Genomic DNA, 25,972 nt, shown 5'->3' with positions numbered 1-25,972 from the left:
CAGTTGCTTATCCTCACAAGGGTCGTGAGAGTGCCTATCTTTTGATCTTCGGACGGGTTACACCCTGAACTGGTTGCCAGTCAATCACAGGGCACATATAAAGAAACCATTTGCACTGATAGGTAATTTACATTCTTCAATTAACCTATCGTGTATGTTTTTGAGATCTGAAAGGAAATATATTATATATACATAGATACACACAGTGGACAACTGATTAGAGCGTCTGGCTCAGTTCTAAGGGGTTCAAATCCCGTCCCTGCCTGTGTTCAGTTCACATGTTCTCCTCGTGCACTCCACTAAAATGTACTCATTATATATTTCCCAAATGAGTAACACAACATGTTTTCCACATTTTTCCCCCCCTCCACTCAGTACAGAGGCCTAAAACTCATGAGAGTGTGTGTCAAGTTCCGGTTGCCCTGGATCCATAGGACAGATTTAAATAATAATAAAAAAAAAAGGGGGGGGGGCAGTAACACCATCTCAAGACCAAGAGTGAGTAAAAGAGTTAACACCAGATTCTCTGTGGTGGTTAAAGGGAAACTCACCCATTTTAAAATAAAAACAAAAAGAGGCATATGCGTGGGTGTATCGTGGAAGAAATCACCAGCTACAAACTTCAACTATGTATTTGGTTGAGCCTTTTTTCTTTTTTACCGCAAATAAAAACTTCAATATTAAAAGATCCCTTTTACCTTTATGTGAGGAAGGTGCCACATCCACCTGACTAACAGAATAAAACACAAAGCATGTTTAAAACACGACGACCGACAGGCACAGCGCGGGTGACTTCTTATGTTAACGGCGCTGGTGAATGCTGAAATTATTGAGGGTCCGGTACAAAAATGGCTAATGAAGTTTAAAATCCTGGCATTGAAGCAGCTCTGACAGGTACAGTGTGTAAAAGCCTTTCCGATCCGACGGCGGCGTCAGGAATCGAGAAAGTCCAGTCAGGTAGTCAGGCTGTGTGTGTGTATGTGTGTGTGTGTGCGCGCGCGCGATGGGTAGAGGCTGACAGGATGTTTATTTGTGGTGTCTAGAAGAGCTGGATGATGGACTCCCGCGACTTGCCCACACCGATCCATTTCACTGTGAGGGAAACACAATAGGACATTTTACTACAGATGCGTCAGCACCCAAAAAGTCACAAAATGGCGTCCAGTCTCTGGCTAGAACGTTATGTAGCAGATTTTTCTTCATCAGTAAACGTCAGTAGATCATTTTTAGTGGAATTCCACATTTTAGAGCCTTTTAAAGTCTTCATTCCATGTTTCCTTTTAGACAATTACGCAATTATGGCAGCCACAAAACTATAAATGGCCGTCCTTTAAAATTAAGTACAGTGGTACCTCGGTTTTCGAATGTCTCTGTTTTCGTACAAATCGGTTTTCGATCAAAAATGTTGACTTTTTTCTTGCTTTGGTTTTTGAACGAAAAAAAAACAGTATTCGAACACCCCGAACAGCTGACCCACAATTTGTTATTGTGCTTTCGAACGCATCCCGAAAAAAAACGGAAACGACAGAACCTGCGCGACCCACACACTCCTCTGCACGCGGACGTTTCCCAGTACTGTAGTGACTTTTTTTCTTCAAATTGAGCAATATTAAACCCCGATCATGGCTCCAAAAAGGCAAGTGGAACTGCTGGTGCTGAAAAAAGTAAAGTGGTGCATAAAACTGTCAACTTTAAGAAGGATTTAATAGCCGAATGCGAATCTGGTGTGCATGTTTCTGAGCTATCGAAGAAGTATGGCATGGCGAAAACGACGGTGAGCACCATTCTGAAACACCAGGATGCCCTCAAAGGAAGTGATGTTGCTAAAGGAGCAACCGTGTTGACCAAGCGGAGGCCACAGATCTTGGAGCAAGTCGAAAAGTCGCTTCTTATTTTTGTAAACGAGCAGCAGTTAGGTGGGGATAGTGTTGGCGAGGAAGGGAGATGTCGTCTGATGAGGCGGGAGGGATGTCTCAAGTGCCGATATAAAAGCTATCCGCGCCAAATGGAACGACAGCCATAATTTTGTCGAACTCCATCACCCTAAAAAAGCAGAATGTTGCAGAGCACTGAAATATTTCAATGACATTGTTATGAGCCACTTCAGGAAGGTGCTCAAAAGACGGCAGAAACAGTCTACGTTAGATTCTTTCTTTGTTAAAAAGGGGCGAGTCACCCCCACCGAAGACATTTTAAACAGTTGTTCTTCTCTTTGCAAGTTAAATTTTTTTACGTTACGTACTTTCTGTGCAAATAAAAAACAATTTGCCTGTTTTTCCCCCCTCATTATTGCTTGTTTAAAGTTATTCTGGACTTTTGTTAATAAAAAAAAAAGGTTTACAAGGGTGGGGGCGAAGTCACTACAGATACGGCAATGCAATGCACTCCCAGCCTAGCATACCTTACTGCTAAAGCATACATTTTCAGCAAAAAAATAAATATATTTCTTAAATGATTTAATTATATAAAGTATTTAAACTATAGAGGTATTTCTATTATGCAGTTTATTATCAGGAAAAGCTAAAATAAAATGCTTTAAAAGCCTATTTTTTTTAGGATTGGAACGATTTCTTTTTCCATTCATTGTAATGGGAAACACTGATTCGATTTTCGAACAAATTACTTTTCGAACAAATCACTTTTCGAACCGTTTTCTGGAACGGATTGTGATCGAGAACCGAGGCACCACTGTACTTGTTTGCCTTTAGAATTTTTTTTTTTGTGTACATTCATACCAGGCACTCCGACGTGCTCCTCGACGAAGCGCACATATTTCTGGGCGTTCTCCGGGAGCTCGTCAAAGCTCCTGGCGTCGGCTGTGCTGCTGTTCCAGCCGGGCAGCGTTTGGTATTGGACCTCCACCTGCAGCAGCATCTCCTGATTGGCTGCACACATAATCACGTCAACTTGCATATATCTCCTCTTCACCTTTTCTGTTGTTCAAAAAATGTAATAAAATAAAAAGCTTCTTCTAGCATTGCTCACCTGGGAAGTGCGGGATAGTTTGGCCATCCACTTTGTACCCCACGCCTACTTTGATCTCCGGGAGCACGTCGAGTATGTCAAGTTTGGTCAGTGCTAAACTGCGAAAGTTCAGGGATTTAGCTCGTATTGTGAAAATAACGTGCGTAAAAAGTGGCTAACTCACGCCGTGAAGCCGTTGATCATGTGCGCGTATTTGATGAGCACCAGATCGAGCCAACCGCAGCGCCGCTTCCTGCCCGTGGTCACCCCAACCTCCTTGCCACGGGTCTGCAGAAGCTCGCCGATTTCCTGAAGGGACAACGTGGGTGCACACTGGTTGAGTAATTTTTTTGTTGCCAATGATAAGAGGAACCATATCTGCTCATATAAACTTAAGTCAAAATGGCTGCAACATGCCATGCGATTTATGCCTGATTACCAAAAAAAAAAAAAAAAAAAACAAAAAACATTGTATATTGTGACATGCATGGATTATAAATTACAAATCAAATAAATTCAAAATACATAATCATGAATTACGATTTATTTTTTGTCAACAAATTAGCATGGTGATAATGATCTATTACCCTCTTAAAGTAAAAAAATGCAAGTAAATTATTCATTTTTATGATTATTTAAATGTTTAAAATTTTGCTTACTAATCAAAGTTAATGTAAATAAAGTGCAACCCTGTTGACAACAAATTAAAATTAATCCTTACAAGATATTTTTTTAATTGTATTTTTTTTTCTGCCAGTGAATCAGCAAATAAGAGATTTTAAATACAAACAGGATGACGTACTGTTACTATATATACCAAATAAAATTTAAATTTATTTTAAATGAAAAAAAGTCAGTGAAAAAAAATAATCCCAAAATAAAGAAATTCATATCAATTATTTTCATTGGGTTAAAAATAATTTAAAATGCGTCAGGAGTTTTCAACATCAGCAGTGTCACCAAGTCTCCTCTAGATGGTGCTGCTTCATAAGAAGCCATCATTAGATATGCCTGCACTCTGCATGACCTCCACCACAAGGGCGTCGTCAAAAACAAAATTATTACTTTTGATTGATTTCTCAGGATTAAAAAGTATCGCGAACCTCCCTTTGTAAAGGCACACATATTTGATAGAGCTCCTCTATTGGTTTACTTTGATTTGGCCACTCAGTGCAATTCAACTGTACAGTACGACATTTTTAAAATTCTGCATCGCATTTTATAAATATATATATATTATATATTGCTTGTTGACATACATTGTTCTGCTCGGAGGGGAAGGCACCGATGCCCACCCGGGTGGTGTAGGCCTTGACCACGCCGTAAACCTCGCCAACGTTCTGCGGCGGCATGCCGAGGCCCGTGCACACCCCGCCCACCGTGCAGTTGGACGAGGTCACGAACGGATACGTCCCTGAAAATGACACGTGGTCGTGAATGAGCGTGATTACAACGGTACGGCTGAAGTGGCAAAAGTACTCAGTCTGTACTTGAGTACTATCAGACACACTAATATAAACTAAATGAAATAAATACAGCACAGCTATCCGAAAAAAATATATAGCACTTCCCAAGATTGGTGTTCAGTATATGCCCTGTTTTGACATAGCACTTTGTTTATTTTAGCGTGTCCTGATATAGCTGGCAGGCCAGCTGGGTCGTGTCGCGTGACCGAGACCGGACACCAGAAGCCGACCGCACTGGAGGGTCTCCGATTATGTCGAACATTCCTCAAAAGTCTCCTGCGTAAGATAACGCTTTGACCAGAGCGAACGTTGCCTATGCAAGCCCATAATAAATCAGTAGCGTAGAAGGCATTCAATAGTGCCCTGCAGATGTGGCTGAGGTAGAGAGGGGGGAGAACTGTACAGTAAAAAAAATAAAAATAAAAAATAAAATTAAAAAAGTAAATAATGGAAATCCTCTGTTCTCAGTTCACCCACTTGCTATCATACCATTAATATCATATTCATTTCCTGTCATACGGGTGTAAAAATACAGTGGTACCTTACTTTTAGAACGTCTGTTTTCATACAAATCAGTTTATGAACAAACATTTCAAGATTGATGAGATGAGATCTGATGAGGCTGAAGGCAGGAAGGATGTCTCTAGTGCCGATATAAAAGCTATCTGCGCTAAATGGAACGACATCCATAATTTTGACGAACTCCATCACCCGAACAAAGCAGAATGTTGCAGAGCACTGGAAAATTTCAATGACGTTGTTATGAGCCACTTCAGGAAGGTGCCCAAAAGACGGCAGAAACAGTCTACGTTAGATTCTTTTTGTCAAAAAGGGGCGAGTCACCCCCACCGAAGACATTTGAAACAGTTGTTTTGCATTGCTTTTGTAACATGGGTGGCACACAAGTGGAAAAAGAAGTTAACCACTCTAAAATGGAAAAACCTAACTAAACAGTTTCACTGTAAAGGACAATGATGTAACACGAAGGTGATTCGCATTGTAAATTGGCCTCATATCTAAATATGTAGAATCTAATTGTTACACAAGTGTAAAAAGTTCAATTTGACAACGGTTAAAAGTCAACCACTGCAAAATGTTTACAAAACTAAAACTCAGTATTTTCATCAATGGTAGCATGTGAACGTGATTGGTGTCACAAAATTGCATCTAACAAAATAGTGAGAAGAAAAAATATATATTCAGAAATATTAAAAAAAAAAAAAAGACAACTCTCCCCTTGAGACAAAGTGACAACAAATGGCGAAGTCTAACTTCCTTTTTGTATTCATCAAACCCAAACATGCACAGGTGATCCTTGGGCGGGCAGAGCTGTCCCCATCTCACGTCACGGCAACTTTTGAGATCTTGTGCGTTAAGAGGCAGATAACATTTCTGGATTGTACAAGCCGATTGTGACTTTAGTGGTTCCACTCGTTCTGCTGCGGTCGAGGCGAACGAGACAGAAATGTTACTGCCTTGACACCTGCGCGCACCGCAGTCGAGTGTTCGGTCATCAAAAGGACACGGGGTCATTTGCTGCTGTAAATCAGCAGGCGTGTTGCGGAAAGGCGTAATTCTGTCAATCATTTCAGGGACAAACATATCATAAAGGAAGCGAAGGTTTGATGCTGCCGTTTCTTGTACCGTGTGACATTTGCTACTGTTTCCCGTCAACTGTCACAAGAGCTTCACTTTGCTCTGATAGCGCAACGGTTACTGCCAGAGCGCCATTTTTTTCCACGAGTGCTGAACTCTGCCAAGAAGACACTTGCGTAACACCTTACATTTAGCAAATTGTGTCATAAAGAAGAACAATAAAACAGTAAAAAAAACAGAGGACCGCTCTTCACCACGCCCAAAAATGTAATTTAGGCTTAAAAGGGTCAACTCCAGTCCTGTAGGTGGGGCTGTATCCTGTGAGGCATCCCAATTGTCATACACGATGAGCTTTTTTTCCCCCATTGCAGCTATAGCTGGATCTGGTGGCCCTGCTTGGCCACAATGCAAGTGGACAGCAACGGTAAAAGGTGAAATTCCTCATAAAACTGCACCTTTAACCAGATCTGCGCAAAAACGTAATGGCATCCCCCTCGCTCCAATCCCAATTTTCTGATGAGTTTCATTCACTTGAACAAAGTTTTGTTTACGGTTGTTGTTGTTCACTGTTCACTCTCTGCTTCACCTTTATACGCCGACAGTTTTTCACGCAAAAGCGGTGTCAATATTTTCCCAAACGTCATCATTGGATAAGCAAGAAAACACATTTTCTGTGAATTTTGTGATGAATTTCATAATGCAGAACTCTGCAAATTGAATTTGATTTTCAAATGCAAGGAAACGAGTTTAAATTTTGTCTGAAATCAGACGTCGCAGAGACAACAAATGAACAATGGGTTTATAGCATCTATTTTACCATCGCAAGTCTTTATTTCCAAAATTATATCTAACTGATTGACTTCAAATTTAATGTTTTTATGACAGAAAATGCTTGTTTTTTTTTTTGCTATTCTATGATGATTGTGTTTTACAGCGTATTTTTGGAAAAGTTAACATGTCACAGAAATCGGGCCCTAGGTAATATGCAAGGTTTTTTGGTAGTCACTGTGTTCTTTGACTTTCCTTTGCATTTAGCCTTTTTTTGGCTTACCAAGTCGAATTAAAAATCCTCCATGTTACCAGAACAAAAAAAATCTCAAGCTCACATGACCATTTTTAATTCTACATGCCAAACTTTGATTAAAACCCCGCCATAATCGTGTAAACCATGCCCTCCACACGTTTTGGGAGTACCAAGATGGCGGCCAACTGGCTTCAGCCAATTGACATAACGTTAGATGTGTATGCGCTATCTAGTCTTTTTTTTTAGGTCAGTGGTGCCATAAAGTAATACCAACGACCAAGCGTCATTACTGAACTGAAAGGAAAAGATTCATGGTTCTTAGCAAGGTCAGGTTCCGTCGTATTGTTGATGAACTAACAAACTTTGCCTTCAAGGCATAACTTTGCCTCCGATTTTCTTCCTGAAAAAAAAAAAAAAAGAAACTGTGGCACTGCCATAGTGAATGATCGTGAGTGGGTGTCGTGCTCATGCGCAGACCAACGTGATCCAAACAGGTGAGCGTGCGCAAGCCGGCCGGATGTACGATTAAACTTACCGTGATGTCGTACACGTAAACAGCGTGGCCAAGCTGTGGTTTGTCGCAAGCGAGGCTGGGTGGTTAGAGCACACGTTAGCGGGATGGCGCCGGAAATACGACACCATGAAACATACGGTGATCATCGTGGGAGTGACCCGCAAAAGGTGAGAATTGAACGAATATTTTTTTCATAATTTATTGAAATTTAAACATATGCACTATTAACACATTTAACCTAAATACCATGGAAACCTGATTGCACAACAACAAATTTGCAAGCATAAAATATATGTCTGATGCATAATAATATAGTGATACCTTGACTTGGATGTATAACTGATTCCGTAACTCAATTTATAAAATTAGTTTTGTGTTTTTTGATAAGAAAAATAGCATGGTATAGAAAAATATGTATAAGCGATAAATGAAACGCACAGCTGGCGACCCATTCATGTGAAAATATGGCGCAGTATGAACAGTACATTGTACCCCTCTGCAATGAGACTGTACCTATGACCTTTAAAGACACTGTTTGGGTCTTTATCGATGAATGTAGTAAAGTGTTAGACAGAAGAATTGAGGCTAGGTGAACGTGATAAAGCAGAGGATTACTGTAAAAATGTTAGAAGTCCACAATCGCAGCAGACATGCAAGTGCTTCCGCGTGTCCGTTTCGATAACTGACCAAAGTCGATGTCCAGAAGCGCCGCGTTGGCTCCCTCCACCAGGATCTTCTTGGGAGGCCCGTGAAGCGCCTCGTACATGTAGTGGACGCCATCCCTCACCATGGGCTTGATCTGCTCCACGTAAGCCTGGAAAAAAAAAAAAAAAGCAAAACATCTTCATGGGTACGCTGATTTTTTTTGGGGTGCCTTTTAGCATTGTTTTCCAGCTGTTTTACCTTTAATTTGACCAGCTCGCCCTCCACGTCTATTTGCAGACTAGGATACATGGCCTGGTACTGCTGGGCCAAGACTTTATACCTGCACCAGTCAACAAGATGTGCCTTGGTATCCACATAATTGTCTTAAATTGGAAAAAAAAATACTGAAATGAAAAGCCTCTTTGAGGTAAAAAAAAAATAAAATAAAATAAAAATGTTGCCTTCGCGCTAATACAGGCCCATCAGAAGTTGGGAGCACACATGGCATCTGTAAAGCTGAAGCTCATAGTGGAGTTTAGACTCCAGTGCCTACAATGAAAGGCCTTCAGCTAATAAATGCCATGCCACAAAGGAAAGGGGGCTGGGGGGGAATTAATTTCTGGACATCATGTGATGAAATGACCTGCGGTTAAAGATTGTTGCAATTATGACAAGAGACATGGCATCTACGGAGCTGAAGGTTAAGGCACGTTTAAATAAAAAGTATAAAAACAAAGACCCTCACCCCCCCAAATAACTGCCTCCCTTCTAATAGAAGCCACATAACCTATGCAGTTGAGTAAATGTCTCGATACACCATGTACTGCAATATGGTAGGTTAAAGACTAAGCATTCCTGCATACTTGAAGTTAATACCACAGCTCACGTGGCATCTGTAAAGCTGAAATCTACAATCAAGTTAAAATAAAAAAATAAAGGGGTCCGCTAAGACACATCCGGCAGTTGAATAAATAGCCTCAGCCACTATATGAGTAATTACATCAGATTAAAGACAACGCTTTAGATGCTTGCAAAAAAAATATATATATATGGTAAAGCTGAAGTTTATGGCAACATTTAATTTTTTTTTAAAAAGTTACAGAAATCCTAGTCTGAACAGTCTGACACTGTGTTGCATAAATAAGTCACTTGATGAGGCAACACAGTACGTTAAAGACGATCGTGCAGTATTGCTGTCATCACCACCACAAACATCCCCTTGCACAGGGTGGCATCTGTAAAGCTAAAATGTACAATGGAGTTTAAAGCCCCACTGTCATGAAATGCAGGATTTTTAGTATGTAATTAATGAAAAAAAGACAGCTGGAATGGACCCATCTGTTTTTTTCCCCACCACAAAACATGATTTTGACATATATGGCTTTTTGTCACACCCGCCAAGAAAATCCTCTTGAGGGATTTGTTGTGGAGAAGCAGGAAGTGATGTCAACTGCACCAGCGCACTCAGGCAATCTCGTGTCGGTAGCTTGTTATTCCTTTGTGTTAGCCAAAATGCCGGCTCGTTGTATTGCTGGATATTGTTTGAACAAAAAGACCGGTTCGTCGTGAAAAATGGGTTGCACAGGTGCAAAGACGGACGTAATCCTCTCATAACGTAACAAAAGATCCGCATACGTAAGTCAGGGGTGCTAAATGTGTCGATGTGCCTGTCGGCGCCGCAGACTGCTTTGTTGTCGGCGCCTCGTCCGGCGTGGATGGCTTCGGCTGGGCTGGCTCATACATACTGTCTGGGAGTCTGTTGTTAGTTAGAAGTGATCCACATATCATCTAAATATGGCTTGAAACGATAGGATAATATTGCCCTGGTCACTTCACTCGACTGCGAGATGTTCTCTTCTTTCGAAAAGAGCTTCCGTGTCAGAAGGGGCAAAGGAAAAATCTGAAAATCTCTGTTGTTCCTCTCTGATAGCAAGTGCCAATGTTGAATGACGAATGTTCCGCTGTGACATCTGCTGATGACATTGCAGGCAATATGGCTACCACTTGGATGTCGAATGAGACTTCCGCAACTTTGAGCATGGATGACGCGCTCTACGCTAATATATCTTTTTTGTATGGACATTGAAGTGAAGAATGTTGTGTGTATTTTTCATTACAATATAGGCATGACAGTGGGGCTTTAGGGAAAAATATGTACAAATATAGGACTACATTTAATGAATGGGTTAATGTATGCTTAACTTCTGCATGCTGCAAGTTTTCAGACTTAACATTAATAGTGTTGGCAAAGGAGGACTTCACTAATTCTGGAAACACTATTACATCTTTGAAATACTTCACACCCGCATGTAATCATAGGCTCGCAAACCTCTCGGAGAAGTGTGTGAAGTCCGCCAGCAGGTCACATATCCTGAGGCCACTGCGTGCCGCCTTGGTGGAATACACCGGACCGATGCCCTTCTTTGTTGTCCCAAGGCTGAACAATGCAAAAACACAGAGAAAAGTAACATTATTCATTTTAGCATATCTTTATTTAACTAAAAACCAATTTGGCTTCCACTTTACAAGGGATAATCGTAAATAAATGGAATTGGCATCCATTCATTAGAAAGATTTTTACAGACCACGAAATATCTCCTGATACGTCAGTACCACCTGTTAAATTTTTAGCAACAGCATTTTCGCCTTTTCAGCTTGCTGGCCATTACTATAATACTCACACTATTAAGAGAGTGTTAGCACGTGGAAAATTGTCTACACGCGCACGGTAAGGATCCTTGCACATTATCGGGTTTCATCATTATCCCTAGCGCTGAGTGCAGCTATCGAAAATGCTTTGTCAGCTTAATAAGACATCACACATCCAAAGTAGAATGCTTCAAAAGTAATAGTTTGGAGTACAACTCCAATTTTGTGGAAAAATAAACTCAAAAGTCAGTGAGTGAGCAAAAATTTTTTTTTTTGTTTGGGATATCTACACAAAGGATGCCAGGGATGACAAATATGAAAAACATGATCTTTGCCGCAGGGAATGGAAAGGTTTGCTTCACATTCGCTACCGCAAGGGAACATAACGCAGTCTCTTTTATGTAATCAGGAAAAGAAATACCTCATGGCAAAATAAATCCAAATAATCTGCGACGTATTTGTTTATGGCAGCTCTCCCTTACCTAATGTAGTTTGTCGCGTATGAGAACTCGGCACACTACATTTATCGCCACACCGCTTAGTTTTGATTTATGATGTTGACTGTATGTTTACTATTCTGGTTGTAGTTTGTTTGCATTTCCCTGTAAATGTGTTCTCTGTGGCCATTTGTATTGCTTCATGTCTGTGTTTTGTTTTGTTTTTCCAAGTTTGAAAGTTTTGGCAACGTGCAACTCGTCTTGTGTAACTTCGAGAGATCGGACCGCGGCCTGAAGGATGCCTGGAGATGTTGGAAAGACACCAACTCGTTGCTCTGAGGCATCCACGCAAGCCTTTAAAAGCTTTCACTCTTAACGTCCCTCTCCAAAACACACACACACCGGCTGAGTGTCCAGATGAAGACAGGCCATCTTACAACATGAGTTAGTGGAGTCTTCCTTCATGCTAAGAATCATAATGCTACGCAGGCTCCCGCTCGACATTCCTCACATACACCGTTAACAGTTTTACAACTCAAGATACATCAGTAAGGTACGACGCTATTAACAGAATTTCAGAATTCTCTATGCAGGTTTATAAACACTATTGAGCCATATAAAGAAATATTTCAACATTCAACCATTTGATCCCTAAGTTCATGCTGCAACCACACTGAAAACGCTAATTCTTGTAATTTGCCAACATTTTAGGAACCATGAGAAAGCAAAACTTGCAAAGACCTTTGTGTATGACTAGGGAGGCATCAAGATAATATCCCATTGACAAAACCAAATGCTAGCATTTTTCTGTTCTTTACAAGGTAAATTGCATGTTCTCTTCTTTTTAAATATATTGGTATGGGGACTTTTGCTCACCTGAACATATCGTGTTATGCTACAAATACTGCCACATTCTAAATTTTGTATCCGATTGAAAAGTACCAAGAAATACAAACTGAAATTGAGATTCCCACCCTCTCAATTTCAGAGGCAAGCGGCAGGGTGTAAGATCGATTGGCATATCAGAGTCACAGCTTTGAGGACCCGGGTTCAAATCTGGCCTTGCCTGTGTGGGTTCTCTCCGAGTACCCCAGTTTCCTCCTCCATCCCACAAACATGCATGGTATGGTAGGTTAAGCGAAGACTCTAGATGTATGTGCATGTGAGTGTGATTAGCTGTTTGTTTATATGTGCGCTGTGATTGGCTGCCGACCAGTTTAGTATGTATCCCGCCACTTGCCACTTATCTAAAAAAAAAAAAAAAAAAAAAGACTGGATAGCCCATACACATCGAGCGGTATGTCGATTGGTTGAAGCCACTGGCCGCCATCTTGGTCCTCCCAAAACGTGAGGAGGACATGGTTTACAGGTTGCATTATGGCGGGGTTTTTCCTCAAGGTTTGGCATGTAGAATTAAAACTGGTCATGTGAGTTTGACACTTTTTCAGTTCTGGTAACATGAAGGATTTTTAATTCGACTTCGTAAGTCAAAAAAGGCTAAGAGCAAAGGAAAGACAACACCATGACTACCAAGAAACCTTGCATATTAGCTAGGGCCCAATTTCCATGACGTTAACTTTTCCCAAAATACGTTGTGAAGTACTATCATCATACCATAGCAAAAAAATGAGCATTTTTTGTCATAAAAACATAAAATTTTAAGACAACCAGTCAGATATATTTTTGGAAATAAGGACTCACAATGGGAAAATACATGCTAAACGCATTGTTCATTTATTGTCTCTCCTACGACCTATTTCAGACAGAAAATTTCAACTTCCTCGCATTTGAATATCTTATTTGATTTGCAGAGTTCTGTATTAAGAAATTCATCAAAAATTTCACAAAAAATTTGTGTACTTGCTTATCCACTGATGACATTTGGGAAAATATTTACATCACTTTTTCGCGAAAAAAACGTCGGCATATAAAGGTGAAGCACAGAGTGAAAAGTGAACTACAACAACCGTAAACAAAATCTTTGTTCATCAGAAAATAAAAAAAAAACCTTTACAGACAAACTTAACAGTGTCAAAGTAAATCTTTCTAACTTGCCTGTGGAATGTTTTCCCACAGCCACGAAACTGGTGATTAACCCAGTCGCTGCACAGGTCGGCATGATTGTTTTGGGAGTATCAAGATGGCGGATGGCGACTTTAGATTTAGTGGCCAATGAGCCATCCAGTCTTTTTTTTTTTTCAGATCAGTGCCTCCCGCCCAGTCACAAAAGTAATACCAAAAACCTTCCTACATTTGTTTTTCTTTGTTACCTTTTGAAATCTCCTTTGCAACACACGCACTACAGCCATCTACAGCTTGGATGTCTTCATGACACTCAGCTAGTTTTGCTTTTCACATTAAATAAAACCAAAACTACATCAAATGTGTATTTCTTTTAAGCTTATCACACTCTTATCATGTGTGGTAACCGTGGAGGTTCCTTACTTCTTGCCAGCTTGCTCTTGCCTCAACTGCTCCTGAACGCCATCCACAGCTTGGTGGAAGTCAAACACTGTGGCGGAGGGACAGAGGGGATGTAACACTCACACACAACTCTCAGCAGGTTACACACACAAACACACATAGACCTCCACCCGGGACTTACCGATGTGCGCTCTGTCTGAGATGATCAACCTTTTATCCCAATCTTTTAGACCTGCGCCCCCAAATAGAAATTTGACACTCAACAGAGTGAAGCAGCGTCACGCACGTGAACTCACGCCGAGCAAAGTAAACTCACTTTTGCCTTTGCGCTCGTTCTTTGCGGCCTCTTCGAACAGGCCCGGGAGGTGGATCACCACACCGTTACCTTGTGGAGAGAGAACAAGAGCAGAAACCGCTAACACTGTCCTTGAGGGTCTTTTTTAGTTTGTAGAAACGTGGCAGTTCAGAACCCAAATGTGCCCTTAAATCATCGACATATTGAACATCTGCACTTTTTGTACAGATGTGTGTAAAGTGTAAAAACGGACTCAATTGGTAGCATCCATTGATGTTTTGGCTTCACATCAAAACCAATATGCTGGAGGGGATTTAAAGGGAGGAAGCACTTAAATGGGGACATTAGGCGGTACTAAAAGAGCGTTGCGTCTGTCGGGGGGTGGGGGGGTGTTGAAGTGGTACAAAGGGGAGCATTATAGGTGGTCCTAAAGAGGGAGGCTCTGGGTGGTGCTACAGGGGTGGCAAGAAGATGGCACTAGCGGGACGGTGTACACGAAAGATGGGTGTTATTGGTGGCACTAAACGGGCAGTGTGTTGGTGGCACTTAAGGGGTGGTGTGTGTAGGTGGCACTAAAGAAATGTGACGCAACTGGACGCGGATAAACTCAACAATCATAAACCAATTCCAGTCGGCAACTCCACGTCGCAAAAACTCGATCGCTGGTTTCATAATAGGAAACAAAGTTTTCCGGCTCCACATAACTGCCAAAACCATTTTTGAATGTTTTCACAAAATGAGTGAAACACAGAAATAACTCAACAAACAAAATTGTGTTTGCCTCGATTTGTGGATTACCATGATCCGGGTGACTGAGAATCTACACCGCTTTGGAAGGAAAATGTATATAAAAAAGCATATTGGTATTTTTTAATTGATATTGTGACTATTATTTTTCATTGAACCACACACAACATGCCGCAACTGTCAATGGACAAGTCGAGTGCCTCTGGTTGCTGTAGCAATATTATTTAGAATGCATAGCGAGGCGAGAATAAAGGAGTGTGGATATTTGAGAGGCTTTAGGCAATCAAAGCAACCTTAGCGGCACTAAAGCGGCGGAGTACGGGTGGTACTAAAGTGGCGGTGTGTCAGTGGCACTAAAGGGTGTGTTGTAGGTGGTACTGAAGAGGCGGTGTGGAGGTGTCGCGTTGTGGGCGTAGCGCACCGATGAAGGCGGTGACTTTGGGGTTGATGATGCCGCTGGGCAGGAGGTGAAAGTCGTACTCCACAGAGTCGACCACCACTGTGTGTCCCGCGTTGTTGCCACCCTGCGGAGCACATAAACGCAGAGAAACACTTGAGAGGCCCGACTGGAAAGTTCTGGAACTTTGTTTAGCCGCGCTAGAATGCGGGCTGAATAGTTAAGTAGGTAGCAACGAGCAGTATTTACAAATACAGTGGTGCCTTGGTTCTCCACCACAATCTTTTCCAAAAGGCGGTTCGAGAACCGATTTGTTCGAAAACCGAATCAACCGCCGCGCGAGTTATGTTATTTTTTTCGGGGGTTCTATCAAATTGACAATAACAAAGCGCGTCGTGGGTGGATCAGCTGGCGGGCCGCATGCGTTCTGTTATTTATGGGTTTTTTTCGGCGGGGTGGGAATTCACAAAAAAGCGCGTCTTGGGTCAGCTGGTCTGGCCGCAGGCGTTGTTATTTCTGGGTTTTCTTAGGGGCGTTCGAGCACTGATTTTCGTTTGAAAACTGAAGCAAAAAAAAAAAGAAAATCACAAAATTTTCATTTGAAAACCGAGACGTTCGAAAACCGGGGTACGACTGTAGCTACAAGTCAAATGTTCAATATGAAAACTTAGTCAGATGTCTAGAGTAGAGCAGGTGAGCTGCGACATGTAAAAGCATAATCGAGAATGTCATTCAGTAGAGAGCAGACCTGCACCCGGGCTGAAAATTTTGCAATGTACCCTTGAATACCAAAAGTATCCTGGCACTTGCTGGGACAAGTTCAATGTTGAATGAATGTAGTTCAAGAGCTGCTGAACTGCCCCGTGATCAGGATGGGTCGCTTTTTCCAAAAGGAAGCCTGAGGCGATAAATGGAGCACAGCATGTGCTCCGACCACATGGAGTTCTGGTTATTCCTGGACAGACAGCAGCACCCCAAAGGTAGGGCGAGGGGAAAAAAAGATGACGAAGCAGATGGCTTGGCCTTTTAAAGACTTTTACGACTCCGCCAAGGAGCCCCACGTAGCGCTCGGGATACTTACGAGATTCTCCACGGTGCTCCAAGAAAAAGATTATCACAGAAGGCCTTGGAAATGTGAAATACAGTTCAACAGAAAGGTGCCTATGAGGCGAGCTATGGAATACATTTTTATAGCCCTATCTGGCTCCAATGAACAACAAAATATAAATGATCATTGTGCATTCTAAATTGATTCCTTCAGGTATACTTTTTCATAATTAAATAACCCTTGCTAACTAAGTAATTCATTTAACTCAAAACTTTGCCACAAACCATGCTAACTAACAGAGAACGTGGAGGGTGACTGGCTTATTTGGATCCAATACAAGCACACGGTAATGACAACAAAGTAAAAATTAATTCGTTGCTGGTCATTGTTACCTGTTCGTTTGCTCAATGTGAACTAAAACAAACAAATATGTTATAATCCTCAGTAATAACACTGTAGTGGCAAAAAATAAAAATATTGAATCACTGCACATCTTTGTCTGAGGTCTGTCTGTGGTGTTACGGTGAATAGAGTCAAGCAATGGCGTTGGCAACCATATTTGACACCCTGCCTCTTGAAGTATCGTCTGAGGGCACTTATCGCGTCAACACTGGATCGTCATGGCCCAAACATGGACTTGCAAAGACGCCAAACTGCATTTTTGCAGACAGAAACACTGCAGGGTACAGTCGAAAGTCAAAATCAAAGACAAAATTTGGGTGTGCCCCCCCCTACCCCCTCCTCTATTGGCGGGAAAATGGGCCGGTTTACCTTGAAGAGCTTGTTTCTGTTCCTCGTGGCTTCCATGAGGGTCTACTTCTATTCTCCGGACAGGGTTATGTAAGGTTACATATTTGTGTGTACTCGGAACAGCGCTTACTCTCCAGGACAAACTGCTCCGGTGTCATAACATTAGTCTGTATAAACGGCTCCCGTGTCGAGTAAGTGTCAGTGTTAAAGGAACAAAAGTCAGTTAATGGAAGTGCGCTTAGCTATAATTTTTTATCACTTAAATGTGTTTTAATACTTTTTGTCTTACTCAACTGCAAATGATTGGCTTATATTGACTTGTACACACAAATTACTTGTGTGCAGTTTAAATACTTGTCCAATAAAGCTGATTCTAATGAATGCCTTTTTGGAATAATCCTTCCATCCATTTTCTGAAACGCTTATCCTCATAAGGGTCACGGTCATCCTGGAGCAAATCCAGCAATCTTTCGGTGAGAGGTGGGGCAAAACCTGCCCTGGTCGCCAGCCAATCACAGAGCACAACAACAAACAACCATTTGCACTCTCATTCCCACCTAAATTGCCCAATTTAGTCTCCAATCGACCTACCATGCATGTTTTTGGGACGTGAGAGGAAACCAGCGTACTCAGAGAAAACCCACAAAGGCACGGGGAGAACCTGCAAATTATATTGGAATAATGATAAATAATATCCATCCATTTTCTTAGTCGCTTATCCTCACAAGGGTCGCAGGGAGTGCTGTAGCCTATCCCAGCTGTCAACAGGCAGGAGGTGGGGTCCACCCTGGATTGGTTGCCGGCCAATCGCAGGGCACATTGAGACAAACAACCACACTCACAATCACACCTAGGGGCAATTTAGGGTGTCCAATTAATGTATGTTTTTGGGATGTGGGAGGAAACTGGAGTGCCCAGAGAAAACCCACGCAGGCGAGAACATGGGAGGGCAGGGGAGAATTTGCAAACTCCACACAGGCAGGTCCGGTCCAGGACCTCAGAATTGTGAGGCCAACGCTTTCCAACTGTCTCCTAATATTTAACTATTATCCATCCACACATTATCCGAGCCGCTCATCCACACAATGTCATGGGAAAGCCGCAGCCTATCCCAGCTAGCTTCAGGCGAAAGGCGGACTACACTCTGAACTGGTCGCCAGTCAGTCGCAGGGCAGATATCGACACCATCACTGAGCGGGAATCGATCCCACGCTGCCCGCACCAAAGTCAGTCGTGCGTACCACTACACCATCAGTGACTCTATTTAACTATTACATACAAAATAACTACTATGGATAAACAGAAAATTGGCAACAATTTATGATAAAACTGGGCAGAACCAATAAATCTCAAAGCTGCCTGCATCATAAACCTGTACGCAAAAAAACACTGTGGAGCGATTACATGATTAAGATGTTACAGGTGCTGCTGTTATTGTTGGCAATAGAGCTCAGTAGTTAATGTTTCAATGTTCAGTATGTACCGTACAGTTAAAAATCTTTTTTTTTTTCCTTTTGGGAAAAGGGAAGTGCCTATTTGAGGGAAATGTTTCCTGGTCTCAAGGGGATGACACTTCCACTGACTAAATGAGACAGAGTGGATTTGAGGAAAAACTGTACAGTAGTACTGGGGTGTAACAGGATGCAGTACGTTCTGTCAGTGCAGAAAATTATCCAATAAAATGATGACAACACTTAAAGCATACATGATGTCTGGTAACCACAGGCTGAGCAACACGCCATGTTTATAGAAGAGACGTGGTTAGAGCCTGAGGAAGTTGCAAATACTGCCACTTACATAATATCCAGTATGAGACGTTGTAAATGTTGTCTGTTGTAGTCAATACCCTCAGATCTTATGTCAATGAAAACAAAATATGATTTTTACAGCCACTGCGTGAAATATTTTGTGTACCAGATGTAAAAAAATAACAACTTATTCATGGATTTGAGGGTCTCCAATCATCACAGCGTACCGTAACGACCACTCCCCTCCTCTCGGCCTGTCACATCTCCTGCCCCCCCCCCTCCCCGCACCACCCACGGCCCACTGCTGTTAACACTATGTACCTCGTACGTCAGTAAGGAACACCACCGAGCCAAGAGTGCTGGCAGTGGCTGTTTTATAAAAAGCTCTTAAAACAACACATGGCACACGTCAGGCCACCCTAAACACTACACTCCCATGCTGGAGTCACGGGTGGGCAATGTTCTGCCGCATTTGATGCTATTTAAGTAAAAAAGTTTAATTAAACAGTTTAACTTTGTCTAGTAGAAAAAAAAATACTCCACAGTGTATAGCACTACATTACTGCAAAGAACAATTTAAAAAAATAAAATAAAATTATCAAATGAACCTCAAAAATACTATATAAAAGCAAATTTTGGGGGATGCAAATCTATGTGTGAGAAATGTATATGAAATGCCACTCACACATGGGGGATATAATACACGATATTAGTTTTATAGTTGCATTGGATCTCATATCAGTATATTCTCATTAGTAACGAGTATTGGCATGTTGTTATTTTTACATGTGCGATATGTGCATGTGACATAATTATGTAATGTTGCTTCGGTGTCAGTACAGGCTGATGATTGGGGAAATAATGCAGAATATTACTTTATCAAAGCATTTTTTTGGGGTCTCGAGTTACCCAGTGAGTAGAAATTAACAATTGTTATTGTCACGCAAATATATATGGCAAGTGTATTAAATGCTGATCACGTTAATAATGGTGAATTATGTGGACTTGGTCTTAACTGTTATGACTTGTACCTAATTATTACATATTACTATACAATTTTCATTTTCAAATATATGCGAAACACGTCAGTAAAGCTACTGTTAACATATTCAGTTTGTGACAAAATTGAATTGTTGATGAACAGGTGTCTTGGAGGGAAATTAAATGTTACACCGAGCACTCTGATGTCATCATGTGATTTTATGAATTTCAGAATGATATACCCCGTTCCAAACGTACGTGTCTGCAGTGACTCGGTCAAATAGTGAAAGAAGAACACGTCGCGTTTACGAGGGGATCCCTCATTGTCGGTCGTGCAAAGCTAGCACATGATTAATACAGATGAGCCCAAAAGGTGCCTTCAAAGACCTGCTGCACATAGGTGAGCTAAAATCAGCTAGCAAGACTTCAAGGTGACATTAGCAAAACAATTAAAAAAAACATATGGACAACAAAGTGTCTAATAATGTTGCACAGCAAGGCAGTAAATGGGTTAGCTTGGTGGAAATGTGGTGGTGGGGGGGGGGGGGGTGAAGAAGGGAGTGAAGCCAGCGAGACGCGAGCAGGTTGACAATTAAAAATTATTATTTTTTGCATAACGCACAGCGCGGGACAAGTGAACGCAACACCAACCTGACATCTGCACACCATGTCCGCGTCTTGAGCCAGCAGGTCCACAACTTTGCCCTTCCCCTCGTCCCCCCACTGCGCGCCCAGCACCACCGTCACTCGGTTGCCCACCGGCGGTCTGCCGGGCCGCGTCGTTGCTTCCTGGCACCCACTTCCCGACATATCCGACCACTTGCTGGGGCTCCGCGGCTGACTTGGATCGTAATTTGTGGTTCGGCGGCACCAGCCCACTCCCAAGGCAACGTTAGGACGCCAGGAAGTGATACGCCTTGCGCATGCGCACAGGTGTCAACAACCAGGAAGTAAGTGACTTTTTCACGATTTGGGGTATTTTGGGAGGGAAATTATGAATCCACTTCATTAACGAGCATCTTATTTCAACACAACTGTAGAGCTTCACTTCATAAATGTACTTTCTCTTTCCAGGGTTTAAAGTTGTTGATACTTGTAGGCCATCCCTTCTGTTGTATGATGTTTGCTCTCAAAACGACAGTAAGGCTTTATGACGATGAACGTTAAAACGTGACGTCATACGTTTAAAAACTTGTTTTTACACATTTTAACACAATAATGTGTTGTGACTTTTAAAAGAGATTGTTTACAGCCACAACAAAAGTGAGCATTATTTGCACAATACGTTTTATAATATTTCGGGATAAATTTTGCGCGCAACACGTTTAAAACACAAACATCTCGTTTACACTTTTTTTCCAAACAATCTTAACAAAATGCTAAAACATGCAATTACTTACAATATGCATTCAACATAATAGACAAACGTACACGAAAACAAAATATAAAAGCACGCCAGGGGTCAGGAATAAACATTAAATTACATTTATTGGCTTTTCACCGACTGGCCCATGGCATTTGCTCGATGGAGCTGAACTTTATTAAGAAAAGTTATTGTCATACAAAAAATTTTTGTTTGTTTTTGTACAGCATTTTACACTAATGTGGTGAGAATATTGTTGGTTCAATGTAAGGCACTGAAATAAATAGCTGAACATGCAAAATGACAAGAATCATACGTAAGAGGACAATTACACTTCTGTGGCGACCCCTAACGGGACAAGCCGAAAGGAAAAGGAGAAATACCCCATATCGTGCAGTACATTGCACTTTTTCGTCCACTAGATAGCAGTAACTGCCTAATCTTGGCTGTTGATTTCAGATTGGTTGATTAAAGGCCAAACCCAATATGTCACCCTACTAGGAAATGTGAGTTACGTGGACGAGATAATACGTTACAATTCATAATCAGTACTCCATGTTTTAAAAAGTGTTAACTTTTGTCAAGAATAATGGCTTTAAGAAGTCAACTCTCCCTCCGTCCAGGTGGCGGCGGTACAGTGTCGATGTTTGACAGCCGCCTAAAAAGGAGGAAGTAGTCGATTCTGTTTTCCCTTATCTACTGTTAACTAGCATATCGCCCAAAGATTTTTAAAAAAGAAAGCAAGTTTAGCAAACCTTGACTGAAATGAACATTTGTCCTAACATGTCGCCGTCGCTGCTACTCAAGGCATTCGTGAACGAACGCCTGGCCACCGCAGCCCAGGAGATATTTGACTTTTTGGAGCGAATCATCGTCAAATACGAGGAAGAAGCTTCTTGCTCGCAAAAGGAGATTAAACGCCTCCGAGGGATTCGCTTGGATTTTGTGTCACAACAGAACACAGGTTGCTTGTCATTGTAGTTTGGCAAACCAAAAGTTTCCTATATTCATTGTAAGATTTATTTACAGTTTGACAGTTCCATTTCATAGTAATATCTTGCTTTATCATGCAAATTTCTGTGTCGAATGGGAATGAAAAACTACATATAAAATATCGATTAGACAAATTCCAGAGGAAAAATCAAATGTTGTTCTTTAAGTGATGGGTGATGATGGATTGAATAATGAATTATTTTAAAAAAAAACACTTTATTTTAATGTCATATCAGCTAGCCCTAGTTGCTCGTGTGTTTTAATTATAAATAAAATCCAAAATTCACTTATTTATTTTTTCCAACCTGTGTCGGTTACCAAATTACCTTTTTTTTTTAAAGTGGTTCGACAGTTCTTGGCATTGTATATCCATAATAAATATCTATTTTATTTTTCCACAGGTTGTAGTCAAAAGACTGTTCTAGGAGTAAAAAAAAAAAGGTGCTAATTTAAATTTGAAAATATTTGTATTAATTATACTAATAAATTCAATAAAAATCAAGACACCATTTCACAGACGTTGCCATGCATTTTTGTTGTAGTAAATCAGCATTCACAATAATAACATTACATCACCATTATCCTGGTAAGTGCAGTACAATATCCTTAAGAAAATCTCTCCTATATTTTTCAGACTTGTTTCAATCAGCAGAGCAAAGGGAGGAAAATTGGGAAAATTCCCTCGAGCAGCATTCCCAAGAGTGGGAGTCAAATGGAACTTCTGGTCATACTGGACAAGAGCTGAGCCACATTAAACAGGAAGCCCTCTGGGACGTTCCCCAGGAAGACAGCAGAATCCCGGAGGATTCCGATACCTTGTGCCTGTCTCGGGAGCAAAACAAGCAAGAAAATGACAGTTTTTTGCAGCTCAGTGCGAGCAAGCCAGAGGAAGCCGAAACTAAACTGTTGCCACCCCCTGTTGCCTCAACAGAACCATGCCCATACCAAAATGGACGGCAAGATGCATGTCAAACAGAGCACAGTGCCCTCTTGCCAGAGGCATCAATCACACAGGACTTCCGTTGTCATCTCTGTGAAAAATCCTTTTCCTTCAATCACCACCTGGTTAATCATGCTTTAAGAATACATTGGAGGGATGCGTGCTGCGCCGTGTGCGGGAAAGCGGGTGAGTCCCCCGGACGTCTCGCCGAGCACATCCAATCCCACCGGGGCTCCAAGACGTGCCCGGTGTGCGGCAAGCGCTGCGGTAGCGTCAGCGCGTTGGCCGAGCACATGACCAGTCACACGGGCGCCAAGCCGCACCGCTGCTACATGTGCGGCAAGGAGTGCAGCCGTAAGGGTGACCTGAAGATCCACATGAGGATCCACACGGGCGAGAAGCCTTACTGCTGCACGCACTGCGGCAAGAGCTTCACGCACAGCGGCCATCTCAGGAAGCATCTGAGGACGCACACGGGCGAGCGCCCGCACACGTGCGGCATGTGCGGGCGGGGCTTCCTGCAGAGCGCCCACCTCAAACATCACCTGACCACCCACGTGCGGATATCTTGAGGAACTCGCTCACCACTCTTTTTTTCTTATGCTGTGTTGTCATGGTAACAGTCAATTATAGCAGAACCTCTAAGGGCCAGCGCAGTTTGTTTCTGAAATATGGTTCAACTCCGAATTAAAATGTCACCTTCATTTACTTTTCAGGGCATTTTTATAGGTCATCCAAGTGTAAAATTTAATTAACAATCCCTTGTCTCAAAACGTGGAGAAAATGGAAATACGATGAATCCCCCAAATTTTGCAAAAATCCCCAAGTAATGGGCTCTTTGCACGTAACGCCATTCCTTGTAGACAATACAATTCACCCTTATCCGGTGTTCTGCGTAATGAAGCCATGTTAATAATTCCAACTAAACAGTTGAGTATGAGTCTGAAATGACACAATTAGTGGAAGTTACCTTGGAACTCACAACTAATGGGCTCTTTGCCCGTAACGTCATATTTTTTGCAGACTACAATTTACCCTCATCCAGTGTTGCGCGTAATCAAAGCCGTGTTCATAATTCCAAGTAAACAGCCGAGTATGAGTCTGAAATGACACAATTAGTGGAAGTTACCGTGGAACTAACAACTAATGGGCTCTTTGCCCGTAACGTCATATTTCTTGCAGACAATACAATTTACCCTTATCCGGTGTTATGCGTAATGAAAGCCGTGTTCATAATTCCAAGTAAACAGCCAATTATGAGTATAACATGAAACAATGGAAGTTACCTTTGCACTAAAAATGAACTCTAATGGATCTGAAGCAGAAAGCCCGGCCACTTCACATCTCTTGATTAGACAAAAGTGCCATGCAGATTTTAAAAAAAAAAATGAACTTGCACTTGGAGTAGTGTTGGATAATTTCTGCTTTAATTATAAATGGTCTTCCATCCATTCACAAAGTTTATAAAAACAGTGGTGATGATGTACAGATTAGAGACTGTGGCTCTTAAGAACCATCAGGAAGCAGAACATGAGGTAGTAGAAATGAACATGCTGAGGTTCTTGCTCGGATTGAGGAGGTTGGATAGGATTAGAAACGAGCTCTTTAGAGGGACAGCCAAAGTTGGATGTTTTGGAGACAAGGTTCGAGAGAGCAGACTTCGATGGTTTGGACATGTTCAGAGGCGAGAGAGGGAGTATATTGGTAGACGGGTGTTGAGGATGGAGCTGCCAGGCAAAAGAGCGAGAGGAAGACCAAAGAAAAGGTTCATGGATGTTATGAGGGAGGACATGAGAACTGTGGGTGTCAGAGAGGAAGATCCACGAGATAGGCTTAGATGGAAAAAGATGACATGCAGTGGTGACCCCTAACGGGACAAGCCGAAAGGAAAAGAAGGTCATCCAGCCATTCATTTTCTTCCGCTTATCCAAGGTCAGGTTGTGGGGGCAGTTGCTTGAGCTGGGATGCCCAGACTTCCCTCTCCACAGCCACTTCATCCAGCTCTTCTGGGGGTGGGGGTGAACCCGAGCTGTCCCCACGCCACCTGAGAAACGTAATCCTTCAAGCATGTCCTGGGTCATCCCCGGGGTCTCCTCTCAGTGGAACATGACCAGAACACCTCACCAGGGAGGCGTCCCGGAGCCATCCGAAACAGATACCCGAGCCACCTCATCTGGATCCTCTCAATCTTTCTGACACAACCCACAGCTCGAGACTATTCTTGGGTTGCAATCACTTGATAATCGCCGCCATTTCTACAGACAAGCTAGGTGTTGCAGATGACATCACCATGGCAACGTACACGGACCCATGAGTAAGCGGCGAGCGGTGGATGTTTTCTGCCTACTTTAATTCACTCTGTTGTCGCCAAAGCTAGATATGTGCAGAAGATCCAACTCTGTGAAGATATCGATCCGTATACTCTCCACAACGACGTACTTTCAAAGGATCTGAAAGTCTTTGCTGAAGTAGAATATCGGGACACAAGAAATACACATGGTTACCGCTTACAAAATGATCAGAACAGACTTTCAAATAAACATTTGCCTTGTGTACTCGAGCTATGTTCAGATCTCCAAGTCTCATATTTGCAAGTCACTTTTGTTGCCGTTTTTTTTGTTAACTCCATTCTAATGTCTACTTTATGCAATCTAATGTTTGGAACACGTAAAAATCGCTTCCCAATGTCTCTGTTTCTGCGATTTCCACATCCGTAGACGCAACAAAAATCTGGCATGATGACGACGGACAGCTGAGTGCTTTTCTGCAACAATGGCGGTCAAGTACCCGGATTAAGCGTGACGTCACGTGCAACGCAGCCATAGGTGAGGGTAGGAACGTCGATCGACCGATAAATAGAGGACTTCGCCTTTCGGCTTAGCTCCTTTTTAACCACAACGGACCGATACAAAGTCCAGATCGCTCAAAGTTGTGAACAGAATCGGTGACAAAAGGACAGTGATATGAAACCAGGACAGAAAGCAATATTTC

At 42.0% G+C, this 25,972-nt stretch overlaps 2 protein-coding genes across 2 annotated transcripts; one reads left to right on the top strand and one right to left on the bottom strand.

The window, feature by feature from the left end:
- Positions 1–617: 617 nt before the first annotated feature.
- Positions 618–20,620, bottom strand: adss2 (adenylosuccinate synthase 2). The gene is made up of 13 exons (XM_061836932.1): positions 20,337–20,620; positions 15,183–15,285; positions 14,036–14,104; positions 13,901–13,951; positions 13,741–13,807; positions 10,539–10,646; positions 8,468–8,549; positions 8,252–8,378; positions 4,224–4,378; positions 3,149–3,273; positions 2,986–3,083; positions 2,736–2,885; positions 618–1,092 (listed from the first exon to the last, which is right to left on the bottom strand). Exons 1-13 carry the CDS (start codon positions 20,493–20,495, stop codon positions 1,040–1,042), a joined length of 1,347 nt encoding a protein of 448 aa, XP_061692916.1. The 5' UTR covers positions 20,496–20,620; the 3' UTR covers positions 618–1,039.
- Positions 20,621–21,730: 1,110 nt separating this feature from the next.
- On the top strand, positions 21,731–25,699 carry LOC133509668 (zinc finger protein 239-like). The gene is made up of 2 exons (XM_061836933.1): positions 21,731–22,012; positions 22,676–25,699. The coding sequence occupies exons 1-2, from the start codon at positions 21,814–21,816 to the stop codon at positions 23,551–23,553; spliced, it is 1,077 nt and encodes a 358-aa protein (XP_061692917.1). The 5' UTR covers positions 21,731–21,813; the 3' UTR covers positions 23,554–25,699.
- Positions 25,700–25,972: the final 273 nt, after the last annotated feature.

This window comes from Syngnathoides biaculeatus, chromosome 12 (assembly GCF_019802595.1).
Source record: "Syngnathoides biaculeatus isolate LvHL_M chromosome 12, ASM1980259v1, whole genome shotgun sequence".
Lineage (NCBI taxonomy): Eukaryota > Metazoa > Chordata > Actinopteri > Syngnathiformes > Syngnathidae > Syngnathoides > Syngnathoides biaculeatus.
The sequence above is the reverse complement of the archived record's forward strand: the minus strand, read 5'-3'. Positions and strand labels throughout refer to the sequence as shown.

Excerpts from the sequence above, each read along its gene's own strand:
- adss2 (XM_061836932.1), bottom strand. The coding sequence starts at position 20,495 with ATGTCGGGAAGTGGGTGCCAGGAAGCAACGACGCGGCCCGGCAGACCG. Across the intron at positions 15,286-20,336 it reads ACATGGTGTGCAGATGTCAG|GGTGGCAACAACGCGGGACA; the intron begins GTTGGTGTTGCG and ends TGTGCTCCGCAG. Across the intron at positions 3,084-3,148 it reads ATGATCAACGGCTTCACGGC|TTTAGCACTGACCAAACTTG; the intron begins GTGAGTTAGCCA and ends GAACTTTCGCAG.
- LOC133509668 (XM_061836933.1), top strand. The coding sequence starts at position 21,814 with ATGAACATTTGTCCTAACATGTCGCCGTCGCTGCTACTCAAGGCATTC. Across the intron at positions 22,013-22,675 it reads TGTGTCACAACAGAACACAG|ACTTGTTTCAATCAGCAGAG; the intron begins GTTGCTTGTCAT and ends TATATTTTTCAG.